General features: G+C 41.5%; 1 protein-coding gene across 1 annotated transcript; it reads right to left on the bottom strand.

Annotated features, from left to right (window-relative positions):
- Positions 1-994: 994 nt before the first annotated feature.
- galr1a (galanin receptor 1a) lies at positions 995-5,527 on the bottom strand. The gene is made up of 3 exons (XM_034235964.1): positions 4,871-5,527; positions 3,812-3,877; positions 995-1,927 (listed from the first exon to the last, which is right to left on the bottom strand). Exons 1-3 carry the CDS (start codon positions 5,525-5,527, stop codon positions 1,574-1,576), a joined length of 1,077 nt encoding a protein of 358 aa, XP_034091855.1. The 3' UTR covers positions 995-1,573.
- Positions 5,528-19,649: the final 14,122 nt, after the last annotated feature.

Below are 19,649 nucleotides of genomic sequence, written 5' to 3'. Positions count from 1 at the left end.
AGTTTGAGGTATGCATCTGCATGTGTGACTCTGGTGGGGTTATATTAATAGGAATAGAACAACATTTGAAATTTCTTATGATTTGAAAACACTGATATTGACTCCATTCATTTTCCTTTTGTGAACATTCTGTGTATATCAGCTTTATTTGGAGACAGATTCTGCGCCACCATTTCAATGCTGCACTGTTATTTACATGTCCCTGATGTTCTCTGGTATAGAGCATGGTACATAGTAACTCTGACACACCAGAGGCATCTCCTGATGAGCCCTAGAAAGAAAATGTGTATTGTGTGTTCTTCAGGGCTGCAATGAATAAGCCTCAAGAAAGGGAAAGTAATTGAATGCTTCAATTTGCAACTGAAAGTGATTATTGACAGTCCTTGAGAGTTTCACTGTTTGCACAAAAAGGTTCAGGCCTTTCTGAGCAGCTTCATGGCTGCTACATTCTCTTCTTTTCTATGCTGCTCCACCCCAAAATGATCATTATCTTCCCCTCTTTACTTCAAATTGTTAAGGAAAATGTGTCTTGCATGCCTCCACGGTGAAAAAGAAGACTGGCTTACACGCACACTTCCCACGTGAAACACTTTAACACCCTTTTGTAAAAGCTAACGATTAATAGTGATCATTAGCAGGCAGTAATGTGGTGATGTTTTAAACAGTAACGTTTTAGAGAAAATGCATTTGTTTTGGAAGTAGTGAGCATATAACTAGATAAGTAATACTTGAAGTTGTGTAAGAGTTTTGTTAACGGACAATTTGGTATTGATTTTCTGTTATTGAATTAAACCCCATTTAGAATTTCCTTCTTTCTTTAATAATCGTAGGCGAGAAAAAACATTTTCTTTACAAATTACAAATATTTATTTTGTATATGAAGTGTGTGGGAGAGACACTCCCTCTGGAGGGAACTTTTGTGCTGAAACCTTTGCAGACCATTCACAACAAATGAAAACCTGTATTACACTCTACAGGAAAGGTAAACCCCAAAAAGCTATTTTACGCCCAAAAAACATGTAACGTAATGTTTAGTCATCCATTATGTGGGTTTCTGTCTGGTGACAGGAATGGAATTTTACTTAAGGTCCTAGAAACAGCTACATTAATATATAATATTTCCAACATTGGCACTTACAATTATCTTTTTACACGTCTTTGCAGTAATAGTTTAATATATTGGGAAATACACCTAGTTGTTATATATTGCAGAGGTACATGACAACACCTGCACATAAGGCTGTAAAAAGAGTGTTTCTGGAGAGAGGATTTGGACGTGTCCACATAAATGTTGGCTTTTATCCATCATCATTTTTACAGACCACACATGTTACATAGTTCTTTCTCTCATAGCTCAGCAGGAGAAGGGCCTGACACCAGGAGTTCCTTATTCATAACATATATATTTTACTTTACAAACAATTGGGATTTGTGGCCCAATCTAAGTTGTCTACAGAATGTTCAAAAAGAAATGTGTATATATTATATCAGGACAGTATTTATTTAAATCTCATATACGTATTTCCCTCAATACACTATCTACAGAACACTGAAGATGCTCTCAAACACTATATCAGAGCATTTTGCTGGTCTGAGAATCATGAGCTTTGTAAGTGGCACTGATGTTTGTGGAGGGGGCCGTCTCCATCCTGCTGCGGAGCTCCCGGGGGCCGCTCTTGGGGTACTTGCTGGGCACGCGGCACCAGAAGACCTGCTTGTAGGAGTTCCTGAAGTTCTCCGACAAGAAGGCGTAGATTATTGGGTTGACGGAGGAGTTGCTGTAGGCCAAGCAGTGAGCCACCATCCTGAACACGAAGGAGGCCTGGTTCAGGGGGAAGGAGCCAAACTCCACCCACAGGTGGACGATGTGGTGAGGCAGCCAAGACAGGCAGAAGACCACCACCACCACCAGGACCGTCTGCGCAGTCTGCGGGGACAATGATTGGTTATCAAATGTAACTGTCTGTCTGTGTAGAAGCAGTAATATGTAGCCCAAAGAGGCAAATTCTAGTGTTAATGTGATCCATTCTCTATATCTAATCAAAATTATTTTCTCTCCTGTGACTGAGAGCGTTAGACTGTATAAAATAAAGGTGTAATATATGTGACGTTACCCATGGTTAGTACCCAATGGTGGCTATTTGTTGAACTACAATTTTTTGCACTTCCACATATGTTTCACTGCTCCATCACAGAGGTTGCAACTTATTAACAACTTCTCAAAAAAAGCAGCGTTCTAGGGAAATCTTTTTGAGTTTACTCTCAGTTAAAGCACCTGAAAAAAAAGAAGTTTTATTGTTTGTTTTGTAATACTCATTTTAGCCACAAGAGACTTTAAAAAGTATTGGATCTAGGTCAGGTTAGTTTTTAATTGTCTTCATGCACTCTTCACACAATGTACAGTAGAGATATGGATAAGATTTAAATACATTTCTAGCCAAAACTAAAGTATTGTTACTTAACTTGATAACACAAATGATCTTCAACACAGAATGCAAACATTGTGTGTCATATCATGTCTTTCTTTTATATAGATATGTATTTTAAATCATATCAATACATGTACACTGTGTTTAAATGTAATGGAAAAAAAATCACCTAGAAGAAAACACTAAGGCTTTTAGTCCTATTGAGAACATGGGGTAGTAGGGATCCATTTGGCCTCTTGTGATTGAAATGAGGACTACAACAACAACAAACACTATTTTCTCACTTATTGCACACAGATTAATTAATTATTTAAAAAATGTTGCACGGCCCAAAATGAAAGTCTTGTTTTAGGTACCTGGCGTGTGGTTGTCACCAGTGGAGTTGCTAACAAAGCCTGTGAGCCAATAGTATAGCGGTGTTAGGATCACATGGTATCTCGTCAGCGATCAAGAGTCTTAGTTGCCAGTTAGTGTGAGCAAGGTAAAAATATAATATTTTGACAGTATCCTAACTTTAATTTATACCAATCTATTTAGTTGCATTTTGATTCTGCTTTTCTTATTGGATTCAGCTGGGTTGAAATTTCTTCCAGACCGTAAGCTACAGATTTGATAGTTTACTAAATGGGAATTCACAGCTATACTGTCATTGAAATATAAATGCAGTTTGTGCATCGGACTGGCAACCACAATGTTTTGACGGAATAACAATTTTGTCATTTGCCTCTCATGGCTTCCTTAAACACATGCTAACATAGCAGGAAGTCATAGAATGACAGTTAGTTTTTGTTATAGATAGTCCAGTGTCAAATCAAAGATGAGAAAATGCTATTTTTAATAACTACATTTTATTCACAAGAGTTTTCACTCAAGGTCGCTTCTCACGAGGCTTCTGTCAAGGAGCAGAATGTTAGTATTTGCAAATAACAATTCATTTCATTATAGATTACCAATCATTTTCTCAATTAATCGTTTACTCTATAAAACTGCATTGCTTCGAATCCTAGGCACCATCTTCAAATGTCTGCCAAGTGTTTTGTACTGCCAGACCGAACCAGATAGTATTTGATTTACCATCATGAGTAAGAAAATTAGCAAATCCTCCAATTTGAGAGGCTGGAGCATGTGTGGCATTTTTGATTAAAACAAATTAAACAATTGATTGAGATAATACATTCAAGATATTTTATCTATATGTATAGGCTACAGTCTTTTTTCAGTGAGCATTGTGCACACTTGTCTTCCAGCTACCATTACAGTACCTGATCCATCGTTAAACCCCCAGACATCGGGGAAGCATGTTCACATTGTTTTTACCTATTCAGTTGAATCATAATTGCATAGCATGTTGAAGATGGAGAAAGAAACAAACTCTCACCAACCTTCTTTTTGGAGAGCTCTGACTTTTTAGACACATTCTTCAGCTTTTTGTGCAGATGGTTTAAAACCTGCAATAATACAAATATAATAAAAGGTAAAGGGTGTTGTCTTGAATTGGTTATTTTTTCATTTAAAAAACATAATTCATCAACACATCACCAACTATCAGAGATTATTCAACCCTTTTGAATCTTAAGGTCTCATGTCTTGGCGGATAATGTGTCATTGTCGAATCCAAACCACTGTTACAGAAAGTCAACATTATTAAATAAAAAATGACTTTCATGGAGATCAAAGCAACAGTTTTGCTTATATAAGATTCACATTTTGTATTGTCATAAGCACAATTGCTACAGTGTAGTTATGGCAATAAAAACCCTTAGTCCCAGGCAGGGCCGTCCCTCCCTACAGGCCGATCATGCAGGCCTCACATTGCGCAGTTCTCCGCACACTATATTACAACTATATTATAATAAAATAATATAGTATTTATATTATTGAATTGATTAAGATTATTATTATTAGTAGAAGTAGTTTATTTGCATTCATTATATTTTAATGTTTTTGAGGCTAGTATTTGGCAGGAAATGCAGACGTATTCACCTGTAAACGCATACTGAACGACATACATGCACATTTACCATTTACCTCACTGTATAAAAAAGTAACTGTGTTGATAATAATAATAATAAACAGGAATTATATTTGCAAAGTACTTAGTTTCCCCAAAAAATGTTTCACTCTTGTCGGTGGGGGGGGGGGGGGGGGACACATCTCACAATGTCGCAAGTTGGCCAGGGGCGGCCCTGGTCCCAGGCTCCTTCAACAGTGTAAGACGTAATATTCTTTTAGACATTAAAATAACAATACAGAAATAGTGCATATGACACAATGGTGCAAGTAAATGCAGGAATAAAAAACTGTATAAAATAGAAAATGAACAAAAAGTACAATTGAATATTATAGTGTGTTATAAACATTGCATCCATGCATTTTGCTATGTTACTCGTGACATCTTAAGCTTAATGCGCATCCATTCACTCTGATTCATGCTCACCCACCTTTGCATAGCACACAGATATCAGGGTGAGAGGTAGCAGGTACCCGAAAACAAAAGTGGACATCACGTAGACCTTCCTCTGGTGGTCCGGCCAAACCTCCCAGCAGAAGGTGCCGTTGTCCACGCGCTCCACGATGTTCTGGTAGTGCGCAACGGGAGCCGCCATGCCCAGAGACAGGATCCAGATGAGCACCACTCCCAGGATCGCGTGCCTCCCCACCCGGATCGAAGAGGACTTCCTGGCGTGCACGATGGCCACGTAGCGGTCCACGGACATCGCCGACAGCGTAAAGATACTGACCAGCATGGACACGGTGAAGAAGTAGTGGATGAACTTGCAGATGAACGCTCCAAGCACCCAGGTTGGCAGCAGGTAGATGGTGGACTGGAAGGGCACGCAGAAGAGGAGGTAGAACAGGTCCGCCACGCTCAGGTTGAGGATGAAGATGTTGGTGGTGCTCCTCGGTTGTTCCGGCTTGCTTCGCGCCAGCACCGTGATCACCATGGTGTTCCCAAGCACCCCGAGGATGAAAATAAGTCCGAATATGAGAAGAGAAATAATGTTATCGACTCCCATCCCCAGGACAAGGTTATTTGGCAGCCTCACATTGTTGCTGTTGTTGAAAGGCTGGCTTTGGTTTTCCATCAGTAGCTCCATTGTTGTGTCCACTATTGAGGATAAATCACATGTTGATGGAATAGATGCATGTCCTCCTGGATGTTCTCTTGAATAAAGGTTGGATGGAGCTCACGCACTCGCAGGCTGCTCCCTCTCTTCCCAGGCAACGTCACAAAGCCGTGCGCAACAGATCCCACCAATACCTGTCCAGCTCCAGTGACTTGTAGCCAGAGGACTGGGAGTAAACACACATCCCTTGATACACCGTTTTAACTATATATATATATATATATATATGTTATTAAAACACATTTTGACATAAAATGCATCAGCATAAGGTAACATATATTCAGATGTTTTTACAATGTGTGAAAAGTGTCAATAGTTACTTTATTATGCATTTCTTTCATTAAAATAAAAACTAAGATATTCCACAAGGCATTGTTAATGATAACCCTGGTTTATATGTGCAGGTGATATAGTCCATATATGTCCCACAGAATCCTATTCCTATGTCTTTTTATAGAATATGTGCTATTCTCTAGTTCTATTTATGTCTTTTGCAGTATTTTTATTCCACCTTATTATGTTTATTGTATGCAGCAGTACCTTGTAAAGCACTTAACAATGAACTTTCTGTAAGGTCGTTCTGATTCTGGCACCCATACCCTAGCACTAACCATCCATTTGTCCATGCCAACTTAATTTTTACTTATAGTACATTGAAAATAATTCACAAAAGTACTTGAAAGACATTTCTATTGTTCTTGTAAGTTGAGAACATATAACAATGTATATCAAATTATTTGTTATGAACACCTTAATTGGACTCCTTTGTTTACTTCCATAACATAAGGACATCACTATGTAACACGTGCTTCTATTGACTATTTCCGACACGTTTCTAAGCTGTTGACCAATCACAACATAGCCGGCCAGCTAACCAATCAGAGCACACTGGGCTCTGGTTTCAGACAGAGGGTGAAAAGAGGTGCTGCAGCACAATAAAGAGCTGTTTGAACATTAAAGCATGGAGACATGTCCCAGTAGAGACACTAAAACTAAATACTGATATGAACCTGAAAATGAGCAGAATAGGGTCCCCTTAAACAGATAATGTCTAACATGAAATGTTTTCTGATCTCGTATTTTTTCTAGAATATATACAGTAAATAGAATATATTTACCATTGTGTATACTGTGAATGTGAATCTATAAATACATGGTTCATCCACAATTCCAGTTTGCTCTGGTATATTGTGGTGACGCAGAATTGGCTTTGCGCATCCAGTTGCCAGGATATCTCGGCCTAACATATTCTGCTGTAACAAGACCTTGGATGATGAACAGAATTCAATGACAATCCATCTGATGGTTGTCGAGCTGTTTCAGACGCAGCCACAGACAAAACATTGCTATCCTTAAAATGTTTCTTCAAGTTTATGATGGGAAAAAAAATCAGAGGTTCTACTTTTTAATTCTCCTTTGATGAACATTTTGTGTCTTTTTTTACAAGGGGTCCTATTGTATTTTTCAGGTTTCATATTAGTAATTTGTCCTGGGACATGTCTCCATGCTTTAATGTTTAAAAAGCTCTTTTCCTCATACTGCCTGTGCTGCAGCACCTCTTTTCACCCTCTGTCTGAAACCAGAGCCCAGTGTGCAATGATGTTAGCCTTTGGAGACCATGCACATGCACAAAAACCTATATAACACACTACAGGAAAGGGAAACCCCCCAAAAGCACAACCTCAGCTTTCTTAGTTTCATCAATCGCTGTCAGTCTCCAGCGTGTTATTGATCTTCTCTGAACAGGTCTGGGAACAGCAGTTTTCTAAATATGTAAGCATGTTGTCGCAGGCCACTTACGCTGAGAGATCTGCTCAAGGGATAACCATCTGGAAATGACATCGGAGATGATGCACATGCTATGTAACCTGAGCTGGAAGGCTGATGTTATCTCGGGGTCCACTTGTCCTCAGATGGTTGTAAACATCTGAAGCTGTTGGGGTTCATACTGCTGGTGTTAAGTAAACTCAACACAGACGCTGCATTCTTTTTAAAGATTATGATATGATGATGGTACTAATGATGATGGTTTTGATCTTTGAAAATGAATAGCAGTCATTACATCCCAGGCTCATTACACTTTGGGGAGCGCGACTTTTGTGTTGTAATTGGTTCATGTCCTGAAGCAGCCTGAAGTTTCCATGGCAACTCTTGACTCCATCGACCTTTAGTATTATTGGCGCTGTCCGTGGTTCTGAAATATTTCAACTCATCTTCCAATAGCTCCTATCACAAACCAATTCCAGGTTATCTGTATATTAAGTATTACATCCGTCATATCTGTAGATTTGCTCAGAAAAGGTCATTTTAAATTAAACAAAACTGATAAAGAAAATGTTCTTCAGGCATGCTTATTTGTAGTGCATTGTGTCATAAGGAGACAAAGGTGTCATCCGTTTTCATTGCCATATAGTAACCCAGCACGGACAAACAGACCTCCGCCTCTTTCATGGTTTTACATTACCTGAGGGCTGATGTAATTATCTGACTTAACTCCAGTTCATTGCTCCTCCAGCATGTTATGGTAAGGATAGTTGGTGGTCCTGAGAGTTACCATGGCTACAGTTTTGCTTAGTGGTTACCACAGTCTCATGAACCAATTGTGTACAATTTGCACAATAACCACTTGCATATGGTCTGCTGATCAAAAGGGATTATTATTGTAATCACAAACCATCACATACAAAATGATCCTGTTCGATTACCAATTTGTGTCAGATATACTAATTGTATACCCATGGGGGGGGCAACAGGTGCCAGTGGCCCTGTAACACTGCTTAAGAATCAGAATCAGAATCGGTGTTGCAGCCAAAACTGTGCTGTAAGGAATGGGTTTTTTTCAGTAATGTAATTCAATTAATTGAAACTAAGTTACTGAAAAAATGTTCTTGAACAAAGAATGCTTCTGGAACAAAGAACAATAAATATTAAAAAATGTAATAAAAAACAAATTTGGCTGCATAAATAATGTATTTAATACCCCACAAATTGTGTTATTTAAACAGAAACTGACCTGACTGAACTGAACATTTTAAAAACTTGAATGCTCTCTTTCTCTCCCTTGTTAAGCACTAAATGTGCCCCTCTCATAAAATAACAAGACCTTATGTTATTCTCCACACTAGGCCTCTGCACATATACACTTGATGATCACCACTTGCATTGAATTGTTAGTGATTTATTCAACAGTGAAACACCCTTGATGTTTTTGGTCAGAATTCACTGCCATAGGAAATGAATGGGTATGAGTATATTATGTGCATGGAACACACACACACACACACACACACACACACACACACACACACACACACACACACACACACACACACACACACACCTCTCACTTTCTCACGCTGTATGATACAATCATACCTTCTCACAGGTTCGCGCTCTGTGCCCCTCGAGAAAGAAAAACCTCTCACTTTCTCGCGCTAAATGCGCCTCCCTTACTGTCTCTCAAGCAGTTATATGTGTGCCTTGCTCACATTTGACTCATTGACACAATGAGTAGACGACCGATTAGGGGATTTTCTGTCAGAGAGGCTCCGGACAAATGTTTTGAACCAGATGAAGAGGAGATTGAACCAGACATAGAGGACGATCCAGACTATGAGCCTGACCGACAGTCAACAGACCAGGAAGAGGCCAATGAGGGAGAGGCCCCTGAGGGAGAGGCCCCTGAGGGAGAGGCCCCTGAGGGAGAGGCCCTTTAGGGAGAGGCCTAATAAATGCTCATTGAAAAAAAACAGTATCAGTGTCTTATTTTATATTCATCACAGTGAATTCAGTGAATGCTGAACTTGATGGGCCCACCGGTGGGTCCGCACCATATACTGTAGTTGAAAGTACACAATGAAACACTGACTTGCTTGTATCAAATCAATGTATCCCATACTGTCACGATCTGTCTGTGTTGTGTTGTGTCTTGTCTTTTTCTGTCTTTGCTTTCCTGTTTTATTTTGAAAAGTGTTCACCTCCTGTTTTGCCTGTTGGTTTCTGTCTGTTTTCCCTCCCTGATTACCCGATTGTGTTCACCTGGTGCCCCTGTGTTTTCTCCTCCCTCCTCACCTGTCTCTTGTTTGTTTGATTAGTCATGTGTGCATTTAGTTTCTGTGTTTTCTGTTAGTCTGTGTTAGTTCCTTGTTGTTGTTGGACTGTGTTCTCTGGGAAGAGTTCTGTCTTTAAACCTTGAAATAAAGGTATTTTCTGTTAATCTGCATTTGGGTCCTGCTTGCCTCTCTCAACCCTGACAGAAGGAACTAACCAAGGATGGGCCCAGCAGATCCTTTTGAGTTGGAATTACTTAGTTTTTCCTTTTCTTTGGCTGGCTGTTCTGATAAGTGGAGGGGAGCCAGCTCCCCGTGCCCTGTCGGCATTCCGGCCGACTCCAGCCCCCCGTGTTCTGTTGGCGAACCAACCGTCTCAAGTCTCCTCTCAAGTTTCCTCTCAAGTCCCCCCTCGAGTTTCCTCTCAAGTCCCCCCTCGAGTCTCATCTCACGTCCCCCCTCGAGTTTCCTCTCGAGTCACCTCTCGAGTTCCCTCTCGAGTCCCCTCTCGAGTCACCTCTCGAGTTCCATCTCAAGTCCCCTCTCTAGTCCCTCCTCTGGTCCCTTCCTGAGTCCCTCCTCTAGTCCCTTCCCAAGTCCCTTCTCTAGTCCCTTCTCTAGTCCCTCCTCTAGTAAATTCTCTAGTCCCCTCTCCAGTTCCCTCTCGAGTTCCCTCTCCAGTCCCCTCTCGAGTTCCCTCTCAAGTCCCCTTCTCGAATCCCTCCTCTAGTCCCTCCTCGGTTCCCCTCTCTAGTTCCCCCTTGGTTCCCCTCTCGAGTCCCCTCTCTAGTTCCCCCTTGGTTCCCCTCTCGAGTTATGTCTCAAGTCCCTACCCAATGTCCTGGTCCGTTGGAGGTTCCGCTGGGGGTCCTGCCAACTCCAGGTCCTGTCCCGTTGGAGGCCCCGCCGACTACTCCTCTGCCGGGGGTCTTGCCAACCCTATGTCATGTGCCGTTGGAAGCCCCACCGACTACTCCTCTACCGGGTGTCCTGCCAATCCTATGTCCGTGCCGTTGGAGGTTCCGCTGGAGGTTCCGCTGGAGGTCCTGCCAACCCTATGTCCTGTGCCGTTGGAGGTTCCGCTGGGGGTCCTGCCAACTCTATGTCCTGTCCTCGCCGACTACTCTCCTGTCGGGGGTCCTGCCAACCCTATGTCCTGTGCCGTTGGAGGTCCCGTCGACTACTCTCCTGCCGGGGGTCCTGCCAACCCTGTGTCCTGTCCCGTTGGGGGTCCCGCCGACGACTCTTCTGCCAGGGGTCCTGCCAACCCTATGTCCTGTGCCGTTGGAGGTTCCGCTGGGGTTCCTGCCAGCTCCATGTCCTGTCCTGTTGGGGTCCCGCCGACTACTCTCCTGCCGGGGGTCCTGCCAACCCTGTGTCCTGTCCCATTGGGGGTCCCGCCGACGACTCTTCTGCCGGGGGTCCTGCCAATCCCATGTCTTGTTCCATTGGAGGTCCCGCCGTCACCTGTCTCGCCGGGGGTCCTGCCAACTCCTGGTTCCTGTTCTGCCGACACCGGGTCCTGCCCGGCCTCCGGAGCTGTCTGGTCTTCGCCCTCGAGCCCGGCCCCCTGAGAGCCGCGGTCTTCGCCCTCGGGCCCGGCCCCCTGACTCTTACTTGGATTCTGCCTTGCCCCCGGCCGTCCGCCCGAGTCCCCCACCTTGGACTCTGCCTTGCCCCCGGGCCGTCCGCCCGAGTCCCCCTTTTTGAACTCTGCCTTGCCCCCGGGCCGTCCGCCCGAGTCCCCATCCTTGAACTCTGCCTTGCCCCCGGGCCATCCGCCTGAGTCCCCCTTTTTGAACTCTGCCTTGCCCCCGGCCGTCCACCCGAGACCCCTTCCGGGTCCTCCACTGTGCCCCTGGGCTGTCAGCCCAAACCCGTCCTCCACACCCCCTCCACCCACCCTGTTGTCCCTAGTTTTGTGTCCCTCCTCCGGTCCCCCTCCACCCACCCTGCTGGACTTTTTTTGGGACGTCTGGGATCCGTCCCTTGAGGGGGGGGTACTGTCACGATCTGTCTGTGTTGTGTTGTGTCTTGTCTTTTTCTGTCTTTGGTTTCCTGTTTTATTTTGAAAAGTGTTCACCTCCTGTTTTGCCTGTTGCTTTCTGTCTGTTTTCCCTCCCTGATTACCCGATTGTGTTCACCTGGTGCCCCTGTGTTTTCTCCTCCCTCCTCACCTGTCTCTTGTTTGTTTGATTAGTCATGTGTGCATTTAGGTTCTGTGTGTTATGTTAGTCTTTGTTAGTTCCTTGTTGTTGTTGGACTGTGTTCACTGGGAAGAGTTCTGTCTTTAAACCTTGAAATAAAGGTATTTTCTGTTAATCTGCATTTGGGTCCTGCTTGCCTCTCAACCCTGACACATACATCATTAGAACAGGAATAATCTCAGCTAAAACACCAACTAAAGCATTTTCATCTCTAGTAAACACAGCCTACATGGCAAGCATTTTTTATAATATACAGTGAGCACAGGCACAGGACACCAGGGGTGAATTTCATGTTATAATCTTGCTGTAAGTTCAAAGATAGTGCTTACTAGCTGGCAAATACTGTAAAGTGGGAATTACATACCAGCATGCAGTTGTTGATTTTCCAGACAAAATAAAGACTGGCGACTCAAATGAGAAACACTTTCACTAGGTTAATCAGGATCTTCTTCAAACATTTAATAAAAACCATCACATTATACAGAACAACAGTCTTCCTCTATTTGAGTGAAAAAACAGAGCCACCTGATTGCTGTCCTCTAAGACCTAATACCCTGGCACCTGCTGGCCGTGGCCAATTAGGGGGGATTTTTGGAATTAGTTCCACCGTGTCCCAGGTGGCATCATTTGCACCTCATTTGGAGCTTAATGAGACTCAATTTAGCTATGACAGAATATGAGTTAAATACCCTCTTAAGAGGCAAAAACTAAGGAAAACATATTGTAAGTGAATGCTAAGCAAGTAATCATTCACTTATTTGGATTGGACTAACTTGGGAGTAATGAACAAAAATAGCAACACACTCTCACTCCCTAAACGTCCAGGAGCGACGCTTGGTCAGGGTCCCGTGGTGTGCAGTTGTGACGCGCCGAGGCTCCTTCAGCTTCATAAACGGACGCAAAGAGCTTTCAACTGATTGCAATGTATTCCCATTGGCGGCGGTATTTAACGCTCATGGAAGCACTGCATCCATTTATGTCGGCGGCTCTTAAAGGCAATGTGAGCGTCCATTCCCATTGGATAACGGAGAATTGTACACCCGGAAGTAAGTATTCTCCTTACTGTCGATTGATTTGACAGTGATATCTCCACTACTCATCAACTCAAAAACACCAGATTACCTTTTTTAATTAAACGACATTGATAGGTTTAAATTGTGTACAATGCTTTTGTGTTTTTCCCCTTCAATTCTGAGAAACAACTTGTTTTCTCTGAAATGTGGAGCGCCAAAGAGACTACACTACCCACAATCCCCAGCTATTGTTGTGACGACGCCTGTCCGCTTTGCGACAAACCCCGTGATTAATCTTCAAGCTCTGGGGTTGGATGTTGGAGTGGCAGTGCGCCAAGGTTACGCCGAGCGTCAAGCTCTTTGAAATGTAACGAAACCACGGCAGACTATTCAAAACTGGACTCGAACGCCCCCCCCCCAGAACTACACATGCTGGCTATTGTGATTCGCAACATGTTCTCTATGGCACGTCTCTACTGGGAATTGTAGTTTTAAAAGACGTTTTCGTTTTTCCCAAAATTAGAAGTTGACAGTATTAAACATGTAATTACTAAATGGGTGAAAATCGCTTGTATCCATAATGGGCAGCATTAATATATACCCACATGACAGCTCATTGTTACTTTGTAATTCTACTCCACTACAATTCAGAGGTTAACCTGGTATTTTTACTCCACTACATTTATTTTAGTTACTTTGCAGATTCTGATTAATGATGTGAAATATAAACAACCCTTAAAGCAGACTTTAGTTACACCTGAGTACAATTCAGGGAAGGTGATTGTCAAGTGCCAACAATCAGGAGAGATATTTGATAGTTGCTTGAGAAGACTAAACATTTATCTGCAGATCCCTATAAAGTATATTCATTACTCGTTATTCTCTACTAATAGTTAATTAAAAACTGTATATAATGGCTATTTTGCACATCCCTTTCAAGATTTTCAAGATTTTCTAAGGTTTATTGACATATCATATACACAACTACGGTGTAGTTATGCAATTAATGAAAAACTTGGATCACAGGTTCCTCAACAGTGCATTACAAGACATCTATCAATATGTGTGTATACCTCCACCATTAAACTGTCATATTCTGCACATTTCTTATACTAGTATCTACATACATAAGAGTATAATTAATGTGTATAATATCTGTTAAATTAAGTGCTTCAACATAGTTAACATTGCAGGAAAGGAATATATTAGACGTTATGTACTCTGTCAGGCTTAATAGTTATCTGTAGATAGATACCCCCAAAGCTTTTTTCTTATTTGAAAGAAGACCGTAACCTAAAGTATTCTTTAATGTGTTAATAAAGGTTAATTAGTTTGTCTGTTTTGCACATCCTCACATTAATATCTTTGTACATCGTGCACTAAACTGTTTTATTGTAGAGATCACTTACAGTATCTTCTTGATTTTTTATATTCTATATTTCGATCATTGACCTTCTACTTTCCCCCTATGTATGTACAGATGTAGCACCTCATTTCAGACTCCAGCTTACAGCTTCCTGCCTACGACCTGCCTAAGACCAGTATCGAGGAATGTTAAGCCCTCCCACTATTTTCCAAGAGGGCGTTGCCAGATTTTCAATTTCAGGTTTTAATCAGGAGATGGCGCTTCATTCACAAATACAGAAAGACAAGTTTCATGGACTTGCAGTTGTGTTTTGAAGAGCATTTGAACACATCAATATTTTAGATCAACTAAAGTGTATCTAATCTTGTAATTCAATAATATATAGTCTTTATATATTAAATAATCATAATAATAATGTAAATGTTTACATTATACTTCTTTATTTGTTATGCTCATACTTTTACCTTTACAATCGTTTGCTTTAATATGCAGTAGGCCTATATTTTTTGTATATTTTTGTGTTTGCTTCCTCCTGCTCCCTTTCGGAAACATACTGTATGATTTATTATTATTATCAATATGAAGATATTATTAAGATAAGATAAGATGTTACTTTATTGATTGAACATTTTAGTTTAGAATGTACTGTCCCACGGTAATTCAGAAGGCCCCTCAGAAGGTCCGACCATTATTTTAAACAATAGGTGCTTTCACACCGTCTATACAGTTTGATTTGTATAGAGGGAGCTCTGTGGCTGAATGGCCAGCGATTAGGTGTGGCGCATTTATCATAGGTGATCAGAGCTAACTGCCTGCCGTCAGATTTCATTTAAAAAACAGGTCTGATTTTAAGACTATTTCTGCGCTCATAAAGAATGATAAGAATAAGAATAATGCGTATTGAACTGGTTTCATTAATTAGTGAGTTTATTTAACACTAGAACCGCCAATCGGGTGTGTTGTGTGTGTGCAATGTAACTTTTTTTCAATAAAATATTAAAGTCTCCCAGTCCGTGACTTTTCCTGAAAGTGTGTTATGTAGCACCCTAGCCTATGTTGTTAAAAATTGCATCCTAATAGCGGGATTTGACGGTGTTAGGTACAGTAGGCCTATACAAAAACCTCTGGCGGTTCTAGTGTTAAGGTAAGGTACAGTAGAAGACCTTTTTTTTCAGTAACGAATTTAGCAGTTGAACATAAAAGTCAACTAACTGAGGGTCACTTGCAATGACAGTGTTGTGTCTAACTGTAAGCTTGTCACTCAGAGTAACCTACAGTTAATTTAGCTGCTGGAGAAGAAAGATCAGGGGGGAGGGGGGGAGAGAGCTGTGGTTGATGGGCCATTAGTTGTGTAAATACACAGCTGAGAGCTGCCGTTTCATTCAGACTGTTTAAAAAACGGTAACAACGGACTATTTTTCTTAGCGGATGCATGTCAATTTAAATCAATACAACTATTTTTTAAATCAATAAAAACATTTTCTAAATCCATAAAAGCATTTCAATTAATATTGGGAGTCATGTCGTTTACTTTGTTGAGAATGTGGCCATGTAATAAGCGGGATAATAATTTGCAGCGACTTGTTCCTTATGGGGAAAATAACACCCTTCATGCAGCTCAAGATCCCTCCGCTACGCGTCAGGATCCTGATCTGCCGACGAGGCTCCATTAAAATATAAATATTCTTAGTGAATTACTGAGTTTAGGCACGTTAATAACGTTTTAATGAAGTTGAATACAGCATATTCATATGTGTCAGTGATTTCATGTCAATTCGGCGAACATAAACATAAATGATCGTGGTAAAGATGATGATTAAATTAGGATTAAAAATCGAGAGCCGGGCTGCATTTCCTCCCGTTCGTTTTTTTCGACTAAACAACGTTATTTTGTTAAATAACAACATGGTGATGTTTTGTAAATGATTACATGTCTCTTATTTAGCACAGAGTATGATATCCGTGACATATGGATCTTAACAAAGTTCCGCTGTACATCCAGCGTACTGTATCTGACTTTATTTCACATGAGCTCCCGTGTGGAACCCCACTGCACCCCCTGGTGGATCAATGATCCATTGCAGCTGGCTTCATAATAATTACATTTATTTATCACGGGGGAGGTCTCAAGTCAAGCTGGAGGTTTTCCCTTGAGCGAGGGCAGATCACGTACCAATCACGGCCCTCGCGTTTCAAACTGTCTGAAATGAAGCGCTACATCTGTACTCTTAATATTTTTTTCATCAAATAACATTATTCAACAAAAATAATTCAATAACGTGCTTTAACCACTAGGCGGTGCACACAAGGTACACACAGCATACTAATGCTGCGTTCACACCGGACGCGATGCGAATATTCGCTTCGCTCTAATTGCTCGAGTTTCACCGCGGCTGCCAGCTGTGTTTACTCTCATCATTCAAACAAGACGCGCTGGCTCGGGAGCTACAACTACAACAAAATGAACATATTTTACCGTGATTCAATTGTAATACACGTTTCTAAATGATGCCGAAGTAACAACATACTGATACCGGTTAGTAAAAACCATGAATTAATGCTTGACAAGTCTGCAGACAAGACGGCAGGCGAAAAACCTTTTAAAATGCTTGTTTTCTGAATGGAGATTGGGTTGACTTTACATGTAATCGCGCCGCCCCCAAACATCGCATCGCGTAATAATAACTTTGTATTATTAGTGTAGGACACTTATGTATGTATAACATCTGAAGATGTGTAGTTTTATTCATGATTTACATAATTTTACAGGATATTGCTATACTATTTCTCATGTTTTACTTCTACACATTAATATCTGATTTGTAAACATCACAGACAGAAAGGTATATCCGTCATTTAATGGTAAGCTATTGAAATTGTGATTCCATAGATGTGTCTCCCATCACCCAAATCCCCTGACTATTCTCTCAACTCAGTATTTACATTCTTATATTCAAAGAAAATCAGTAATATCTTTAAAAACGTGCATTGCGGCTAAAACATCCAAAAGGAATGGACGCTCACATTGCCTTTAAGAGCTGCCGACATAAACGGGTGCGGTGCTTCCCTGAGCGTCAAATACCGCCGCCGATGGGAATACATTGCAATCAGTTGAAAGCTCTTTGCGTCCGTTTATGAAGCTGAAGGAGCCTCGGCGCGTCCCAACTGCACGCCACGGGACCCTGACCAAGCGTCGCTCCTGGACGTTTAGGGAGTGAGAGTGTGTTGAAAATAGAGGCTCAGACATTTAAAGGGGAAGTGCGCACCTTCTTCTTCAAGGGCCAGACAGGTCAGAGGAAATCTACAGAAATCTGTATTAAGAATTGTTCAAACATCTCATGGTCATGTCTCATATACATGTTGATTAGCTGATTGAGAGGAATGTAAAACTCTCTTTAATACCTGGATCAGATAACATGAAATCAGCTGATTAAAGCCAGACCCCTGAACGAGAAGAGGAGTCATCTGGGTTCATTTGTCCCATGTAGTGTATCAGAGTAGAGATCCAGCCACGCCACCTTCTATAACGTGTTTCCATTTGTAAACATGGTGAGGCAAAAGAGGAAGGAGGTGAAAGATAAAGATTTTGATGCTGCAGGTTGAATTGTTTAACAAAGGAAATATCTGTCGTTAAATCTTTCTTTTTAGGCTTTTAAAAAACCACTCTGATGTCGTATTTTTGTAGGCCAACGCTGAAGTTAGCATAGCAACGGCTAACATGCAACGCAAACACAAGATTATGGCTACTCGTCAACACCGCTAAGCTAAAGGTGGCTAATATTGGACGTGATGACGTTTAGCAGTCTCATATAGTCTCATGTTAGCATACTCCGTTTTGTATGTCTCATAGAAGCTTCAGACATTTAGGAGTGGGGTATTTACATACAGTATGTAATTTATGTCGAAGAACAAATTGTGAACATCTCTTCAGCTTTTGTTAACCACGGACCTTATTTCAGGCATCTAACCACCAAACACAGACGACCCTGAGCTGCACCAACAGGCTGTAAATCAGGTGGTCGAGTGGACTGATAACAATGCTCTTGAGATCAACACCAAGAAAACTGAGGAAATCATTTTTGGCTCACCATCTGACTCCCATAAAGTCCCCATTGTCATCCATACAGATGAGATCAAGCAGGGAGTTTCATACAAATACCTGGGTGTAATTATTGACCATCTGCTGTCATGGAAGGATCACATTGATTATCTGTGCAAAAGGACAAAACAAAGAATTTATTTTCTCCGCCGTCTTAGGTCTTTTGGCGCGAGCAGAGAAATTCTTCTGTTGTTCTTTACATCTGTGATCATGTCCATTCTACAGTACTGCAATACTACCTGGTACAAATGTCTGTCAGCAGCGTTAAAATCAAAACTACTCCACCTGTTAAAGATCTGCTCAAAGATTGTTGGTCAACCCTGTCAGAGACTCTATGACTCAGCCTATCATAACAACCTAGTGAGGCTGTCCAACAACATCATCTCCGACCCAAACCATGTTCTGAACAGTGAATATGAACTGCTACCATCTAATCGGAGATACAGGGTCCCACGATTCAATAAAGTCAGACTGAAGCACTCTTTTGTGCATCAGTCAGTCCTCACAGTAAATACAGAGCTAAATCCCAGACCAAATGCACGCTGAAGGCTCTTTGAGCATGTTTTTCTCTCACTGATTGTGCTGTTATGTTAAATGTTTGTGTTTCATGTATTTGTGTATGCATATTTGTCTGTTGATGTTGGACATGGAGCTGCTGTGACGCAAGTCAAATTTCAGACTTGATCTGACAATAAAGTAATATCGTATCGTATCGTATCGTAAACGTTAAAAAAAACATTGTCCAGACAAGGGACCTGGAAGTGATAAAATGCTAACTCATTGCAGGGTTTTAAGACTCATTACTCCCCCACTTTGTACACATGGATTTATGTCCCCATAATCACTTTATCTGGAGAACATCGTCACAGATACAAATATTGTGTAGTCAGAACCTGGCATAATCAAACATACCAACATTGACTCAATGAAATGATATAGTATTTAGTAGTAAAAGGCTGCACATCAATAACACATATAATCTGACGTGAAGGGGACCTTTCTGCTGACTAATGGCGTGTTTCCACTACACGGCCTCGCTCGTTAGGACTGGCTCATTTCGTTAGGACTGGCTCGCTCGTTAGGACTGGCTCACTTATGGCGCGTCTCCATTACAGTTTAGGAACTGGGGTAGTATCTATAGTAACGCAGTGTAGGCGGAGCGATTGGCTTGTTGTTGTCCTTCACTACGCGATACTCACTCTTCATCTTTTTCAGTTTTTCCCTACACTGCAAGACAGTCCTCGAGTAACCGCTTCCGCACATCAGTGTAGAGACCTCCTGAAATACTTTCATATTGCGAGTTGTCTCGTCGAGCTCCCGCTGGATCTTGTCATCTGCAATAAAGTGTAGGAACGTCG

This window comes from Gymnodraco acuticeps, unplaced genomic scaffold (assembly GCF_902827175.1).
Source record: "Gymnodraco acuticeps unplaced genomic scaffold, fGymAcu1.1, whole genome shotgun sequence".
Taxonomy (NCBI): Eukaryota; Metazoa; Chordata; class Actinopteri; order Perciformes; family Bathydraconidae; genus Gymnodraco; species Gymnodraco acuticeps.
The sequence above is the reverse complement of the archived record's forward strand: the minus strand, read 5'-3'. Positions and strand labels throughout refer to the sequence as shown.

Coding starts and splice junctions, on each gene's coding strand:
- galr1a (XM_034235964.1), bottom strand. CDS start 5,527: ATGGAGCTACTGATGGAAAACCAAAGCCAGCCTTTCAACAACAGCAAC. Junction 3,878..4,870: donor TATCTGTGTGCTATGCAAAG/GTGGGTGAGCAT, acceptor GTATTATTGCAG/GTTTTAAACCATCTGCACAA. Junction 1,928..3,811: donor CAGAGCTCTCCAAAAAGAAG/GTTGGTGAGAGT, acceptor TTGTCCCCGCAG/ACTGCGCAGACGGTCCTGGT.